Genomic DNA, 18,925 nt, shown 5'->3' with positions numbered 1-18,925 from the left:
CGCCTGCTTACATTTCTAATCTACTGACAACTTACCAACCTACAAGAGCTCTTAGGTCTGCAAACTTAGACCTCTCAGTGGTTCCTAAATCAAAACTAGAGGATTTTATTAAAAATAGAGGAGAGCAATAGAGCATTTTCTATTGCTACTCCAAGACTGTGGAACAATCTCCCACCTGAAATTAAAACTGCACCCACCCTGTCCATTTTTAAAGTGAGGTTAAAGACTTTTCTATTCGATCTGACTTATACAAAATGAATGTTGATGAAGTTGGCCTGTTTGTCATCATCTTTTATTGTGTTATGGTGCTTATTTTAAATATTTGCATTCTGTATAGCACATTGGTCAACGGAAGTTGTGTTTAATTGTGCTTTATAAATAAAGTGACTGATTGATTGATTTGTCTGGCATCACATTTCAGTCATTTATATTTCACTTATCTCAATATCTAGCAAGGTGCTAAAATAGTAACATAGTACCTTGGCTTAGCTTATACTGACATATTGTTGGAAATGTTAGTAACGGCAAGCACCACTCACATTTTGTTCAGAAAATATAAATGTTATCAATTGTCTTTAACTGTGCCCATTGATAGGATCATTTTAATTTTGTGGATAAAAGAGGTAACATCAGCAAAACCGCAAACAGAGGGACACATAACAAATTAAACCAATTACCAAATTAAAACTAGATAAAAAAGTTCGTCAAGACAAACTTTAAGTTGGCTTGAGAAAGCCTGACCAGAAAGTTTGAAAAGTTTAGAAAGTTTAGAAAGTTTAGAAAGTTTGAAAAGTTTGAAAAGTTTGAAAAGTTTGAAAAGTTTGAAAATGTGAAAAGTTTAAAAGTTTAAAAAGATTTAAAAGTTTAAGAAGTATAAAAATGACAGTGATTAACATATTGCTAGCATTACAAGCAAGTGACTACCATGTGACAAGCATGTACTTAGCATGATTAGCATGTTGCTAGCATGATTTTAGCATGATTAGCATTACTACTAGCATGTTGCTAACATGATTTTAGCATGATTAGCATGTTGCTAGCATGATTTTAGCATGATTAGCATGTTGCTAGCATGATTTTAGCATGATTAGTATGCGACTAGCATGTTGCTAGCATGATTTTAGCATGATTAGCATGTTGCTAGCATGATTTTAGCATGATTAGCATGCGACTAGCATGTTGCTAGCATGATTTTAGCATGATTAGCATGTTGCTAGCATATCTCTAGCATGACTAGCATGTTGCTAGCATGATTTTAGCATGATTAGCATTACTACTAGCATGTTGTTAACATGATTTTAGCATGATTAGCATGTTGCTAGCATTATTTTAGCATGATTAGCATGTTGCTAGCATGTTTTTAGCATGATTAGCATGCGACTAGGATGTTGCTAGCATGATTAGCATGTTGCTAGCATGATTTTAGCATGATTAGCATGCGACTAGCATGTTGCTAACATGATTTTAGCATGAGTAGCATGTTGCTAGCATGATTAGCATGCGACTAGCATGTTGCTAGCATGATTTTAGCATAATTAGCATGTTGCTAGCATGATTTTAGCATGATTAGCATGCAACTAGCATGTTGCTAGCATGATTTTAGCATGATTAGCATGTTGCTAGCATGATTTTAGCATGATTACCATGCGACTAGCATGTTGCTAGCATGATTTCAGCATGATTAGCATGTTGCTAGCATGTCTCTAGCATTACTAGCATGCGACTAGCATGTTGCTAGCATGATTTTAGCATGATTAGCATGTTGCTATTATGATTTTAGCATGATTAGCATGCGACTAGCATGTTGCTAGCATGATTTTAGCATGATTAGCATGTTGCTATTATGATTTTAGCATGATTAGCATGCGACTAGCATGTTGCTAGCATGATTTTAGCATGATTAGCATGTTGCTAGCATGATTTTAGCATGATTAGCATGCGACTAGCATGTTGCTAGCATGATTTTAGCATGATTAGCATGCGACTAGCATGTTGCTAGCATGATTTTAGCATGATTAGCATGTTGCTAGCATGATTTTAGCATGATTAGCATGTTGCTAGCATGATTTTAGCATGATTAGCATGCGACTAGCATGTTGCTAGCATGATTTTAGCATGATTAGCATGTTGCTAGCATGATTTTAGCATGATTAGCAGGCGACTAGCATGTTGCTAGCATGATTTTAGCATGATTAGCATGTTGCTAGCATGATTTTAGCATGATTAGCAGGCGACTAGCATGTTGTTAACATGATTTTAGCATGATTAACATGTTGCTAGCATGATTTTAGCATGATTTTAGCATGATTAGCATGCGACTAGCATGATTTTAGCTGGATTAGCATGTTGCTAGCATGATTTTAGCATGATTAGCATGTTGCTAGCATGATTTTAGCATGATTAGCATGCGACTAGCATGTTGCTAGCATGATTTTTAGCATGACTAGCATGTTGTTAGGATAGATAGATAGATAGATAGATAGATAGATAGATAGATAGATAAGTTTGAATAGATAGATAGATAGATAGATAGATAGATAGATAGATAGATAGATAGATAGATAGATAGATAGATGAGTTTGAATATAGATAGATAGATAGATGAGTTTTGAATATAGATAGATAGATAGATGAGTTTGAATATAGATAGATAGATAGATAGATAGATAGATAGATAGATAGATAGATAGATAGATAGATAGATAGATAGATTAGTTTTAATATAGATAGATAAGTTTGATAGATAGATAGATAGATAGATAGATAGATAGATAGATAGATAGATAGATTAGTTTTAATATAGATAGATAGATGAGTTTGAATATAGATAGATAGATAGATAGATAGATAGATAGATAGATAGATAGATAGATAGATAGATAGATAGATAGATAGATAGATAGATGAGTTTGATTATAGATAGATGAGTTTGATTATAGATAGATAGATAGATTAGTTTTAATATAGATAGATGAGTTTGATAGATAGATAGATAGATAGATAGATAGATAGATAGATAGATAGATAGATAGATAGATAGATAGATAGATAGATAGATAGAGTTTGAATATAGATAGATAGATGAGTTTGAATGAGTTTGAATGGGTTAGTAATAGTACATAGGTTAGTCTGATTGAGTCTAATGGGCTTCAGTGTGTTTAGATTTGAATTTTTGACAGTTGGAGTTCACGGAATGTTCAGATGAGCAGAGGCTTTTCAATGCAAGTCTATGGGATTTTTATGATTTTTAATCTTCAGTTTTATGAAAAGTATAAGTCCGATCAGTCTAAAAAGATATAGCAACTAACTTCAGATCAGTCTGAAGAGCTGGGCTGAGTTTGGAGTTTGTAGAGTTAAAGCTCTAGGAGGAGTAGCAGTCAACAGTTTTAGTCTCAGAAGAATAATAATAACTAGAATTAAAAGTTAGTGAACTAACTTTGATGTTGGCTTGGCCATCTTGGCCATGGAGCAAAAGAGCCAAAGTACTTGTGTGCCCAACATTGAGTTGCCCCACTGCAAAATTAATACACATAATAATGCCATAAAAAAATACACCTGCAACAGTCTTTTTCCATGCTCCCTTGCTGTTTTCTTTTTTTAATAAAAAGCCTGGGCTATGATAACAGCTATGACAGGGTTGTCTAGCTGGATGTGAAATAAGTCATGCCTATTTTTCTCGTGTATGTATTTCACAGTCCTGCCACCGTCGCGTTGTGGGCAACGACACACAAGATTACTGAAACAATGCATTTTAAATCAAGGAGATCATAAGGGGTCCAAGCACAATGGTTTGTATAGATGATGCAGTTACACACTGTTTAAAATTGTTTAATTTGTACTGTATGTTCATTCTATTTATTTATTTGTGCTATTTACATAATGTTTACTTTTTTTAAGTTTGTTTTTGTTAATGTAAAATAGCACTGCATAGTCTTCACTGTAAGATAAAATACACAATCAAACCAAAATGTATTCAGACACCTTCAACATTTCTCACATAATCACAGTTTATTTCCTGTAGTTTAGAAACTGGTAATAATATATGACAATAACTCAGAACAAATTCATCTTGATAATTTCGGATAACTTTGATAAAAAGATATGTAATGGAATCAACCAAAACTTCAGACTGTCAGTATGACAATATTTACACAACTATCAATACTTTGTTGAACAGTTACCAAGCAAGAAATGCTTAATTTGGTTCAGTCTGTGGTGTGAAAAGGTTGCATTAACAATTAAAGAAAGAAACACTTAAGCAAAACATGGGCAGGTCCTTAATTATTATTTTTTTTAAATCAATTTCACTGGTAGCCTACAGTATGAAGAATTAGTGGGTATAATATTTCACAGATCACTATTTTGCCATACTCACTTACATAAATGAACTAGTGGCCTGCACCCACTAGTAAAACAATTCTATCTTATTTTTGGATTGACTTTGGATAAATTCTTGTACTACAAGGTAATTCAGTCAAGAGCAGTCAGTGATTTACTTTCATTTTCATACATTAAAGACTCTGACAGCAGAGCTAGTAAAATTAGGCGCGGTCCCTTTAAGAGACAAACGCATCCATTATGATGATACACATCCGATTTTTTTTTTGCAAATCTTTACTTTCACTTAAGACATAACCACATACTTATTTGAACACACTTTCCAACACGGGTATTTCGACATATTTTGTATGTATTTGTTGTCGGTACAAAAGCAAGAAGACTTTGAGACGCGTCTCTGCTTGCTCCCTGAACAACACCGCGCTGCTGAATTGAGCTCTTTCGCTTTTCGCTCTTTTTTTCTGTTTATTTAAACTGCGATTTGAATTTGTTCGTTCAGGTCCAGGAGGAAGTGAACGTCCTGAACGACAGCTCTGTTCAGTGTTGCTGTCCCTGTCCGCGATACGCGCGGCTCTCTCTCGTGCACACGCGCCATCAGCTGCTCAGTTCAGTTTCCCGCAGCGCGGGGCTGAAGCCAACTTGATGTGTTGAATGCTCGGAGCACGTTATAAAACGTATTCTTAAAATACACATTTCTGTTTTAATAAATGGTCATATTAAATCATAGCATAACACATAAGTAGGTACAAAAATAATCAGTGATGCATGCGACCCTTTTGGTCTCAGTGTAGCTCCCTGCTTTACCATGTTATGCAACGCTGAGCAATTGCTGCGACGTTAAGCCTGACAGAGAAATCTCACAAGCACATATAAACACTCATTTTCATATGTGTAATATATTCTTCTAATTGTTTTGTGCCGTTTCGTAAATGTGTACTTCAAGTGTTCAGAGAAATACATCGCGAGCTCATCTGTGACGTTCAGCATGATGATTCAGTTAGAAACCAGCTAAGACCAGCGTGACAGTGGCCAAAACTACTTTAAAACCATATAATATATTATTCTAATTGTTTTGTGCCGTTTCGCTGCAGTGTTTTAATGCGAAAGGCTGTAAATTCTCTGTGGACTTCAAGTGTTCAGAGAAATAAGTTACATCGCCAGCTCGCGAGCAGTTGGCTGCCGCGAATATATAATGTTATTACTTTAAACAGTTCAGAAACATCTGAATTTAGCTCTTGGTGTGTTCTAACGTGTGGATTGCGTGTAATCGCGTTTTTAAAAGGTCTTAAATAAGAATGAATTCGCTAGTTCTCGGCTCCGTGTAGACAGCCTGGGCTGAGCAGCAGTATTTTTAACCAGTTTAAAAGTGAAACGAAACCCGACTCCGCCCCTAAATGTCATTGCAACTGTAGGGGCGCAATTTTTCTCAGACAATGTAAGTCTATGGGTAATGAATTTTGACATTTAAAAATTAATAAAAAAAAAACTTTAAGTCTGATCAGTCTGAAAAGATATAGCACACACCACCGCTCTATCCCGCAGGTGTCTGCCGAGTTTGGGGCTTGTGGCTTTAAAGCCCTAGGAGGAGTAGCGTTCAGAATTTCTGTCAGAAAAATAATAATAAGAAAAAAAAGAAGAAGTTTAAATAGCATAACAGTATGTTGGCTTGTTGCCAAGCCAACATAATAAGAAGTTTAAATACAATATCAGTAAGTTGGCTCTCTCAAGCCAACTTAATAATCCTAAATCATTCTGTTTTGGCAAACATGTATTAGAAGCTTTTAATGACTGATACAAATTTGATTCTCAAATCAAACAAATTACTGATTAATACTAAAAATGTATAGTACTCCTATTCCATTGTCTTAAAATAAGACAATATTAAAATATTAAATAGACACCTTTTTTCGCCTTTGATTTAAATAATGTCACTCACTACCATCTGTCACATGGTGCAGTTTCCCAGCTAAAATAAATTCCTTCATTTCATCCCTACATCTTTCCATGTACTCCCATGAGAACAGAGTTCAGCCCACTATAAATGCAGCCACTATACTTTTTTGGACTAAATTTGGCATGATTGGATATACAGTACTGTACAAATTACGATAACAAGCTAACATTTCTAAATGGATAAGCGCTACAGTAGCAGTTTACTTTGGTTGGTTGTAGAGCTATTTTGTTAGAACTACACTATGAAATTCCATTCCATTAATGACAGACGACGCCCCCTCCACATTTAAAACAGTAAATCATTAGCTTATGGCAGAACACAGGGGCCATTATAAAGAACATTTACCATTTACACAATTTGAATTTAACATTGTTTGTACATTACAGGTTTCAGCTTCTTCACACTTTATTTGCTATCAAGAAATCTTCACACTATTTATTTGCTATTTTTTTGCTTATATTACCCAGACTCCTGTGTGAGCACTTTAGTATATTCCAACCCGATCTCGCGGCAACTCGTACATTTTTCACAAGGTGGCTTATTCGTACAACCACACTCGTACAAATTCATATGATTGTTGCCAAATCGTACGTATTTTATGATTTGCACAATTCGTATGAATTTGTACGAATGACCTACACCTAACCCCGCCCCTAAACCTAACCGTCACTGGGGTCGTATAAAATCGTACGAGTGAGGTTGTACAAATTCGTACGAATAAGCCACCTCGTAAAATAAGTACAAATTGGTCGTGGGATAACGTTGTATATTCTGCACTAGGACTCAGCTGCACCTCCAACTTTTACATAAAGAGGCTGTTTCTTACTACATAAGAAATATGAATTTGATTCCAGGAAATCAATTGAATCTAGATATGTTGTTAACATTTTGATAACAAGCTTAAATTAATTCAATTCAGCATTCTGTTTTCACACCACTGTCAGCCACCTCTTTCCGTGCACACTGCCTGAACTGCAAATCACACAAGCTTGTCATCAATTATCATGCCAATTAAGCACAGCTTATGTGCCCACCACAAACACACAGTCATTGCCTGGTCTCCACCAAGAACAGTCAGACTACTTAGCTCTCTTTTACCACTGGACTTTCCTGCATTTGTTTCATTTTTTGTTTTGTCTCTGCAAGTCCATTTGACTGATCTTCTGTGAACAAACCAGCATTATCAATACAATACAAAATAAACTAACAGCTGTAATCAGCATTTTGAAGAGCCAGTTGAACGACTGTGTAAGCCTGCTTACTAAGCTACCCTAATGATGAATTAATCATTTAATTTAGACCACACACAGCACAAATGAAAGTGCAACTGCATTGAGATATGCTATATTGAGCTATTTATTACCAAATAACCTAAGTAATAAACTTCAGCATAACTACTTGTGCTGCATTCATGAATTATATCTAATCTCCCTATCTTAGAATAATTCACTTGATAGCAGAAAAACTCCCATCCCGATAAACATCTGGAACAAAGAGAAGCCTTTCTACTGTATCTGTGACTAGGTTGTAACATTCTGTCGATCAAGGATTTTGGTACACTGAACAATATTTCACAGCAAAACCAGTTGTAGTTGAATTAGCATGCTTTTATTAGTGCATAATACAGCTCTGCACATTTCACAAATAATTCTTTACAACAAAACATAAATTATATATATATATCTTTTTTTTTTCGCTTAAGATACATAGACAAGTTCTTTGGAAAACTCAGAAAATTCAATTAAACCTATATACTTTTCCTATATATACTGTATTTATATATCTTTCTATTTAGTGAGCTACATGTGGGATAAAGCAGAGGTTCTTTATATAGTATGTTGTACGTTGAGGCTCTATTATTAAATACTATTCATCTACAACACAATATGGTGTTTGTGCGGTAAAAGTCATTGTTGTCGCTCCTTATCTGCGAGTCTCTTTGCCTTGTTCTGCAGGTAGCGTGCTTTCCCTTCTTCAAACCGCTTCTGCTCCTCTTCACCGTCCAGCTGCAAGAAAACAAATGACACATTTTACACCTTGGCACAGTGAAGTTGGATATTGTGGTGTACTAGAAACCCTGTAAAACCCGGTTTATGCACTGTGAACTAACATTAATAAACAATAAACAACAATTTGATTAATGTTTTTTGGATTCTATATATATATATATATATATATATATATATATATACATATATATATATATATATATATATAATATATATAATAATAATAAAGTTACTTCAGTACTTCAAAATTTCTTGTTAATCTCTGTTACTTGTGGTTTCTTTATAATTATTTGTAAAATTCACTAGGATATTATTGATTGAAAATGGCTTCTACACCAATTAAAAGCACAGAAAAAAATTATATATATATTTTCAATATATATTTTTTAAATTCCTGTTTTATGTTAATACTTTTATATTGCAAATAATTTGTGGAACAATTATGGGCCATTCATCAACAGTCATGTGTGAACTTGACAGTTGCAAAACATTTCTTGGAGACCTAAAAGAACACAAAAAGATGTTTGCTTTCGGAGCTCAGCTTCATCACAGACAAACAACAATACTGTGCAGGATGTCAGTTGGTGTTAGCCTGCATCTTCCAGCTGCACACTACACCATAGCTATTCTTATCATTGGCTATAGGTCACCAGCTAGTCATGCGCGGCAATGGCAGATGGCGGCCAACCTTAGGGAACAAACTGTGCAGCGACAACTGAAGCAGCCTGGCTGATTAGGGCATATGCACAACTGAGGACCACAGATATAGAATGCATATCCACAGCAAGGTTATATAAGCACAAGCAGATACAGTAAACTTCACAGGGTTAATGATGTTGAGACAAATTTTATGTTCCTGAGGTGACCCAGTTTAATGGAGAGCATATGAACTGTTGCAATCATTTTTATTTAATTTAAGTAACAGTTCTGGCTGTCATTGGCTAACATGAATTAAATATATCATAAAGCTCTGTAATAACCCGGTTTAACTAATGAAACTTGTATGTGAACAGCTGTCTCTTGCAACAAAAGCAAAACAAAACAGCTCCCCCTGTAATTTCTATCTGAAAACATCATGTGACCCTGAAGGACGCCCTGGCTGGGTCAGTGACTGTCCTCTTGCTCAGACTCGTGAGGCCAAGCCATAGCTGCAGTGCTCGTCTTGAACAAATTAAATTAAGCTGGAGGGAAACTCAGTGCCTCAGTCACAGAGAGACTGACTGGCAGAAGACCAGAGCGATTGCTCAAAGTGGAAAACATTATAAAATGTAAGTGTTAAGGAAAAAACAACAGTAGTTAAATGGAAACTGCAAATGGAAATAGCCAATAAGGATGCTGAAGAAAGTTTGCGTGGTTTGTTTTATCTGCTAAGACTGGAACTACATGAATGCAGACACTTCTAGCTATGCAAGCTTGAATTCACAAACCACATGCTCTCTATGTGTCCCAGCATATATAGCAACACAGGCACTGTCATATTCTTAAAGTTACTGCAATGGACACTACAGCAGGACTTAACCATTGCTTCTTGTCTCTACAGCTCAACTACTGTAATGTCAAGGGAAAGAAACTTCTGCAGAAATTTAATTAAATTGATTCGTATGTAGACCTCACTAACAGCTCTGGCATGACCAAGCTTTTGCAAAACATTTGATTTCCAGTAGCCCACAAAAGCACAGCAAAGGCAGATTATTACATCAGATCTGCCTCCTTAATAAAGCTCTCATCAGATACAGCAGTATAATTCCATTACACTGACTGAGCGACGTGCTATCAGGACTTGCATTTCTGATAAATGGATTATCTGGATAACATCTCTCCCTCTCTTAACGGTCACTGCAAACAGTTTCTCAGTAGACAGTCAACGCCGAGGTTGAATCCATTATGAATATGAATCCATAATGATCATTGCACTAGACACCCAAAGTTTCTTCAGCCATGAACATAAGAGGCTATTCCTTAATAAAGCATGTTTTAAATGAACAAGAATTGCCTGACCTTCACTCTCAACACTGCTGAAATTGAAAATGTATTGTTGCTACCTAACATAGTTTCATAGTTTCTGCCTGGTCTGACCCTAAAAGTTCAGTTTGTGCAACTTAATGTGAAAAAGTTGACCCAGTCATATTTTAAGTAACATTACTGCTTGGATAAAACCATTTAATTTTGATATTATTTAATTATTTTTTGAACCATAATGAACCATAAAAAAGTTTAATATTGAGTAGTCCAAGTTCTGAAGCCATACAACAGGAAATGGGAACACCAGAAACTCGTATTCACTAAACTTCTCTAAAATGGAACCTCTGCAAATGTCATTTGCAACTTGAGTTCAGGTTCAAAAATTGCTTGTTGTATGGGAAAGAGTTGTGAAAATTCTGCCGTCGTCTTCCATGAAAAAATAACAGCATATGGGTTTTCAAAGATATGAGGATGAGTAAAGTATGACAAGAGCTTTTGTGTGGGTGAACTTTTCCTTTAACAATGTCCATTCAAAACACACAAGCTGTAGAAAACTTGAGCTGAGGAGCCTGGCTATTAATGAGGGAAATGTGGTTTGGGTCCCTGAGCCCATTCACTTCTTAAATTACACAAATTACATTTAAAGCATTTTGGCTAAAATAACTTCAGAGAAATGACACTGTTATGAAACATCAAGGCAATGAATAGCCTGCTAATGCCAGATTTATATCCAGAAGATTTTGTTTTGTCAACAAGCAACCATTGTTGGAAAGGTTACTTTGGGAATGCAATAGGTTACAGATCACACATTACCTTATTAAAAATGTATAAGTAGTGTAACTATTTCAGTAACTTTAAGTGATTACTTTTCTAAATTTCTAACAGATGTTTTTAACTGTTAATCATTTTCAAACATTTATACCAGGTAGGGTTAAGGTAACAGTAGTACACCGTTTACCGTCAGACGTTCAAAATCCTTAATCACTTGGATTCAGATTAGGGGTGTCCATGGTTAACTGATTAACCGATTAACCGCTAAAAATTGCTTAACCGAGTGAAATATTTTGCCTGGTTAAGTGGCGTCAATGGCGTGCATTGAATTTAGTTGTAATACATTTTTCAGGGAATGTCAGAGCGCTCCCAGACATTTGTAATGTCCACAAGAAAAAGTCATGACCAGTTTTCTAATATGAAGCGGGCAAAGAAAAGTACAGCGTGGGAGCACTTTAAAATGCAAGTATTGCAATGCAGTGCTTAGATATACTTTAAGTAAAACCTCGTTGTTGTACCATCTCAACAGCCAACACCCGGGCATCATTAGGCCGGCGAAACACTGGATGCGTGGCGCAAGCGTCTCAGCTGCGTGGCGTATCTTTTTTTAATTCGGCTCCCATGTTAACAGGTTAGAGCTTGCAGACTGCCTGTGTGAGACGCGCGTCTCAAACACGTGCATGCTAGAAATAGAACCGACCCCTATTTTTCACGCGACACGCGCGTGTTGGAAGCGTTTCCAGGCAAAATATAATAGGAAAATATGTTTATATGTTTTATTCTCAAATTAAGATCGTGTTAGGGGCGGGATTATTAGCCAATTTTAATCTGACAATTTGACCGGAGATTTAATTTTGTCAGACATTTCATTTTTTTTCGGCCAATGTCCGGCATTACCGGACAATGGAAACCCTGGCGCACACTATGGTTAACAGAGTATTAACCGCTAAGGGCCTCGGTTAACCGTTAATGAAAAACTTGAAAACGTGCAGCCCTAATTCAGATCATGAAAAAAATAATTATATAGCACCTCTTTTTACTTGGAGATTACATACAGACTTGGGTGGTTTATGAGGACACAAATGTGTATAATGGCATGGGTACTACAATGTAAACATGGTTTATGAGGACACTTCCTGTGTCCCCATAATTCAAAAGACTTTAAAAACATACTAAATTGTGTTTATTGAAAATATAAAATGCACAAAGTTTTCTGTGAGGGGTTTGTTTAGGTGTAGGGTATATAGAAAAAGGGTACATAGAAAATACAGTTTGTACAGTATAAAAACCATTATGCTTATGGGGAGTCCCCGTAAACCACCAATTTCAACATCTCTTACTGTACATCCATAACCACCTTTACATTGGTTCTTATACACAACCAAAAAAATATATATAATAATAATAATAATAACATTTTTTCTTATAACAATGGTAAAATGGCTCTCATGTAGCCTAGAGCCAAAAATTACCTAAAATGTTAAAATTTATCCTATTGATGCCTAATCTAGTATCATCACTACTCTTATTTTGCAAATTACATTTTACTATCCTGTGCTGATGATCCAGCTTTAACTACAGCTCTGTGATCCACAGCGTCTCAATTAAACTTTCATTCTTTGGTCTTTGCAGCTGCTCCTAGAATGCCTCTCCATGTTAGTGCACAACTAAACACTATACAGTTATATTCTTTGAAAGTTTTTTTTTTTTTTTTTTTTTTTTTTGATAATCTACTGTACGCTATCTGAGATGGTTAAAATTTGAGACTTCGTAAAGGTGCTCCGTTTAAAATATTAATTGACTTCAAGATGGTGGCTTTCAGAGTTCAGGATATACAGTATGCCAGAACACCCATGACATCTTGACCTCGCCAGGTTCTAATTTTTAGCCCACTTAAAATTTGAAATGATTAAGCTGCCCTTTACTCATGTTCATGTCAAGGATGTTTTACAGATTGTTCATGCTGCTCTTTTCCAGGGTACGAAAGATACAATGACCAGAGGATAAAAAGCTTCAAAGAGAACATAAATGCACTGTTAAGAAGGCTTGAAACTGAGCTGTTATTTGCAGAAAATCTTCCCATTCACCAAATATTTGCTTCTGCATATACTCGTCAAAAATGACACAAAGCCTTTTGATGTGACAATTATAATATGGACGCACAAATTTCTGTCAGTTCGCAACACAAGGCTATATGGCTTCAGAAGACTTATATAAAGCACAGTAATATAAAGCACAATCATTATGAACTGATGTTATACATTATAATCTTCCACATCCGCTACGTTCTCAAAACTCAGGCAATTTGATAATACCTAGAATATCAAAATCAACTGCGGGCGGCAGATCCTTTTCCTATTTGTCGCCTAAACTCTGGAATAACCTACCTAACATTGTTCAGGAGGCAGACACACTCTTGCAGTTTAAATCTAGATTAAAGACCCATCTCTTTAACCTAGTTTACACACCTGTAACACACTAATGTGCTTCTAATATCCAAATACCGTTAAAGGATTTTTAGGCTGCATTAATTAGGTAAACCGGAACCGGGAACACTTCCCATAACACCCAGTGTATTTGCTACATCATTAGAAGAATGGCATCTACGCTAATATTAGTCTGTTTCTCTCTTGTTCCGAGGTCACCGTAGCCACCAGATCCAGTCTGTGTCCAGATCAGAGGGTCACTGCAGTCACCCGGATCCAGTACGTATCCAGACCAGATGGTGGATCAGCACCTAGAAAGGACCTCTACTGCCCTGAAAGACAGCGGAGACCAGGACAACTAGAGCCCCAGATACAGATCCCCTGTAAAGACCTTGTCTCAGAGGACCAGCAGGACAAGATCACAGGAAACAGATGATTCTTCTGCACATTCAGACTTTGCTGCAGCCTGGAATTGGACCTGGAGGCTTATCCTGAAGAACAGTTCTCAGTTTAACTGTTCAGAAAAAACAAGGGACTCATGGACAACCATCACAAAACCATCATGGATCATCCAAGTAACCACACACAGCATTAAGAACCAAGGGTTCCCAAACTTTTGATTGAGGTTACTGTATCTTAATAATTTCAGCTATTTTTTTTGTCTTGTGGACTAAATATAAACATCTTTTATGTACAATATCTTAATCAGGACAGTACTAAATAAAAAATAACATGCATTTTGTATGATCTCTCTTATTTTGTTAAAATTATTCACATTTTCACAGATTCTGTAAGGCGTTTCCAAACTTTTGCATACCACTGTATGTGTATGGAAATGGACATTATGAACACATTTCAAAACATCTCTTTTTGTGTCCCACAGAAGAAAGAATCTCATACAGAACATCAAGAATTTTACAGCTATTTCTTTGGTACTAAACCAAACTCTAGCTATATTCTGTCCAAGTGCTATAAGTCATGCATTTTTATTGGCTCCTTACCCAAGTCTATTGCCACATATGCAAAGTTTATACACATATGTAGTATGAATACTTCAGGAAATCTTATCAATATGTTTTCACACAGAAAGCACCGACTACCAAGAAATGAGTGAATCATGTATTTCTGTTCTTTTTCATGTTTGATGCATGATATCACACTTTTAACCTCTTATTGCACACACATCACAAGCTGTTTCTAAAAATAAACACAGTTATCATGGTACAAACCCAGTGGTTGCTAGGGTAAGTCAGCTTGTTTGTTTGGCATGGACTAGCTTAGTGTTTGTCAAAAGCATTAACGGTTCCAGAAAGTCTGAGTGATTACACTGCAAAATAATTTGTAAAATGTTTTTTTTTTAATATAATAAACACTTAAAACAAGATGCATTTATTAGAGATGTAAAATTAAGTCATGTCTTAAGGTAAAATATTTTGCTATTTATGTAAATTTTGTGTGAAGAAACTAACCAACTAACGTTAGTGAGGTTTATGCTAACTTCATGACACATTCTCCTGAAACATATTATTTTACATAATTTTGCTCCCCAAGTAAATTTATTTTAAGTCTTTAGATAAAAAAGACAACAATGCTTACTGTATATACTGTTCTTATTAGAACATGATATTTTCCTTCATCCTGTCTTACAATGAAATGTTTCGTGAGAAAACCCTCACTCCAAAAAGACAAACCTCTGAATGTCTGGGTGATCCTTGCAGCTTTCATTATGTGCAGCAAGGCATTCAATGGTCCCACCCATCCCATGATCCCCCACTTCTCTGCGCTTTCGCGCCGAGTGCTGTTCACCCCTCCCCCAGCCCATAACTCCCCTCCACCAAGAGCTAAATCTGGATATCCCAAAAATAGAATGAAAGATCTTTTACTGAAGGAAGAAGACCTGAAGTCTGAAATAGCAGGAAAAGTCGGTCAATATACTATTTATATTCTGAAACATGAGATTGAACAGCCACATTATGACTGACGCTCATGCAGTTTTCATTTGTGTTTCCATTTATGGAATGGAGACTTCAAAAAAAAAAAAAGGGCTGAAAAGCAATTTCTAAACCAAGTAGCTGGACAACTCTATATTTAGGGATATATCTGACAGAAACCAAAAGTCCAAAAATTAAATGAACTTTCTTCTGCTGTAAGGAAATACATCGCTTTAGTGTATTGTATGTACAGTAATTGTATGTAAGAGCTTAAACAGCAGTTGTTTTATATTATAGTCACTAATTAATAAACTTTTATAAATAAATTTAATAAAATTAATAAATAAATATTTATGCATTTAGTAGACGCTTTTATCCAAAGCTACACACAGTGCATTCAGGGCTAACATTTTTTTTTTTTTTTGTGTAGAACACAAAACATATAATAATTTACTGCATATTGCAGTATTGCTATGTGTTGTGTTGGGCTATCATTGATGTTCTATGGGCTATTATCTAAAATTTATCTTGAGATAAATGTAAATTGTAACAGTTTTTCCATGTATTTTATAAACTGGTGTGCTCCATTAGAATTCAAAACTGCAACTGTCACCACAGTCTTAAAAAAGCCTGGCCTTGACCCCTCTGGCATTCTATTTTACCTATTCTATCTAAGCTGCTAGAGAATGTGGTGGCAGTACAAAAAAAAAAAGAAAAAAAAAAAAAAAGGAAAAAAAATTCTCACCACTTTAAATGTTTCTTACTGGGCTTCCTCTCCCTTCACAGCACTGAAACCCCACTTCTGGAGTTCTCAATGATCTCCTCACGACCACTGACTCTGGTTCCATTAGTATCCCAAGTCTCTTAAGACTTCTGCTCTGCTTTCAAGACCATCTCTCATAGTATTCTCATCTTGCATCTTTCTGCTCTTTCCATTTTTAGAACTACCTGTCCGTCTATCCTCCACTACTTCCCCTTTCTCTCATGGTGTTCCTCAGGGCTCTGTGCTGGGTCCTTTACTTTCATCACTTCCATTAGGTCACATAATTCATTGGCATGCTGATGACACCCAAACTTACATCTATTCCCAACGTACTTGACATAATTTTTTAATCTTCTTTCTCTTTCCTTCACATTGCCTAACTTACTAAGCTTTAGTAACACATTATTGCTTATCTACAGGGCTGTCGCTATTTTAGGGGCCCCCACTGCCCAAGGGGCCCACTAAATCCAGCAGTTCTGCTATATATTACTCTGCTCTTATATGAATAATGTTAGTATATATGTTGCAAAGGCCTGAGTGTTTAATGAAAACCTAAAAAAACATGGCATTTTATTTAAAATCCTTTCCAAATATCTCCTCTGTCCCCTCCATAAAAATGGTTTAGTCTGATCGTTATTAATTATTTCAACTCAGTCAGTTACAAAAAGGAGAAGGACCAAAAAAACATCACAGGTCCACTAGTTAAAAGAACCAATCAGGGTTGAGGCTGCTGCAAGAACAGTTGAAGTTAGAAGTAAAGTTACAGTGACTGAAAATGCTGGGGGAAACCAATCTGGGTACCAGTAATGTCAAAAGGAGAGGGAGGCCAGGATAACTGCTTGCTCCTCTCCTAATACGTCGATCAAAAACAACTTGAATGCAACTCACTGCACTGATGGATACACTTATCAGCTATATTTAGTAAAATATTATGCAGTAGCATATTATCTTCATAAAAAAACGGTGACAATGATACATTTAAGTGGTTTTATTTTACATGTGACTGCATTCTTTCACATTCCTGAACATTACCTCAGCTGTTAGACATTTATATTGCTTGTAGGCCTTCTTGTATTACTGGTAGGTTTATTTGATTATTTGATTAATTTCTTGTCTTTTTTATTATTAACTTGTACTGAATGACTGATAACTTAAAACAATGCTTCAAGTTATTAATCAGTTTTATTTAGTAATTTAAAAATATATATATTATTAACTTTGTATAGCCTATAAATTAATATAAAATAAGCAAAAGCAACATTTGTATTGTTTTGTTGCGATTAGCTGTCAAATTTACTCAAGACTGGTTCTTGACTCAAACAACTGAGAGTGGGTTAAGAGTTGTGTATTAATGCTGCAAAGTGTGGCTATTATGAGTTTTCAGTAGAGAGCTGAGAATGCCAGCACCTATGGAGCTTGCCTTCTGTCACTATCATATCGAAGGCGTCTCTGCATGCCTGCTTACAGCCAAAATGATGATTGATTGACCTTCTGTTCAATATCTGACTGAAGTCATTCTTATGTAAATGCTTTATTTGTTGCATAACTCATGAGGGTCTTAGGGCACAAGATTTAGCATATCATTTGCAGTTCATGACCCAAATTATTTATTATGTTATTAAAAATTACAAATCATATAAAACATAAGGAAACTGCTCATTAGGGTTAACCATACACTTCAGCACATAGTCTTTTTGGACAGTGTTGGGTTCACTGTGATCAGACTCTTCTGCTCAACTTCTGCTCTCAGAGTTTTCACCTGAAAGAAAAATACTAATATTTTGAACTTGGGTTCCCTTTGTGTGGTTTTTGAAGTGGGGACATACTTGTGCATTATATGCACTAAAAATGTTTCTTTCTGTTCATCTGAAAAAGAAAAATAATATTCATCTGGGATGGCATGAGGGTGAGGAAATGATTAAGTAATTTTAATTTTGGGTGGAGTTTTTCTTAAATGAGCCAGATGTACAAGATCATTGATGGTACGATATATATTATACAATATTGACTTTTAAAGCCATTTTGTCTATTTAACGCCCCATCTGCAACAATAAATAATCTTTTAATTGTTGATTTATCTCATTTGGTGTGTTTATCTCAGTATATGTTTGTATGTAGTTATTTGCAATTAATTAGATAATTAATGAGCACATCATGTAATTAAATTAAACAATTCCAAATACTACTTATTCACTCCCATGTAAGAACATCATTAAACATGATTTACAGTTAATTTATACAGTATTCACATTTACTGATTATTTGCAACAATTAATAATAAAAAATAAAATAAAATCATGGCCACCAAAATATGAATTGTATTTAAACTCTCATCACTCATTTTATTTGTACTCAGTCTTGTGCATTCAGACAATACACTTCATAGACAGCTAATGACTATATCAAAACAGATATAAATAATGGTGAACTTTTTAAGCCATAAATTTCCCTGATGTGTCACTGGTTATCGAATGTCATGCATGCATGTTTGAGTTTCCGTTTACCCTATTTAATGTGATAAGATAGAAGATAAAAATGAAAAATACAAGATAAGCTAAAATTAAAATGCAAAAATTAAAGTTGAAATAATGTAAGAAGTAAAAAGTAATGTTTTTTACTGCGAGCAAGTAAAAGTATAAGTGGTCAGTTTAAATTGTACTTGAACAGAGAACGAATACCCCAAAATAATACTTAAGTACAGTAATCAAGAGCTTGAAAAGACCAAAGACTGAAAGCATCACCCTCATGAAGATCATTTCAAATAATCATCC

General features: G+C 35.3%; 2 protein-coding genes across 8 annotated transcripts in view; one reads left to right on the top strand and one right to left on the bottom strand.

Annotated features, from left to right (window-relative positions):
* LOC128018190 (glutamine--fructose-6-phosphate aminotransferase [isomerizing] 1) overlaps positions 1-18,925 on the top strand; it is a 368,579-nt gene that overhangs the window by 183,655 nt on the left and 165,999 nt on the right. The window lies entirely within an intron of this gene.
* Positions 7,875-18,925, bottom strand: part of LOC128018200 (cytosolic acyl coenzyme A thioester hydrolase-like) — a 60,186-nt gene continuing 49,135 nt past the window's right edge. For all 7 annotated transcript variants that reach the window (XM_052603563.1, XM_052603562.1, XM_052603564.1 and 4 more), the window contains one exon: positions 7,875-8,298. In XM_052603563.1, coding sequence (XP_052459523.1) covers positions 8,200-8,298 — 99 coding nt within the window. In that variant the 3' untranslated portion in view covers positions 7,875-8,199. The remainder of the gene's footprint in view (positions 8,299-18,925) is intronic.

Source organism: Carassius gibelio, chromosome A8, assembly GCF_023724105.1.
Source record: "Carassius gibelio isolate Cgi1373 ecotype wild population from Czech Republic chromosome A8, carGib1.2-hapl.c, whole genome shotgun sequence".
NCBI classification, from domain to species: Eukaryota; Metazoa; Chordata; class Actinopteri; order Cypriniformes; family Cyprinidae; genus Carassius; species Carassius gibelio.
This window is presented reverse-complemented; position numbering and strand designations above follow the sequence as displayed.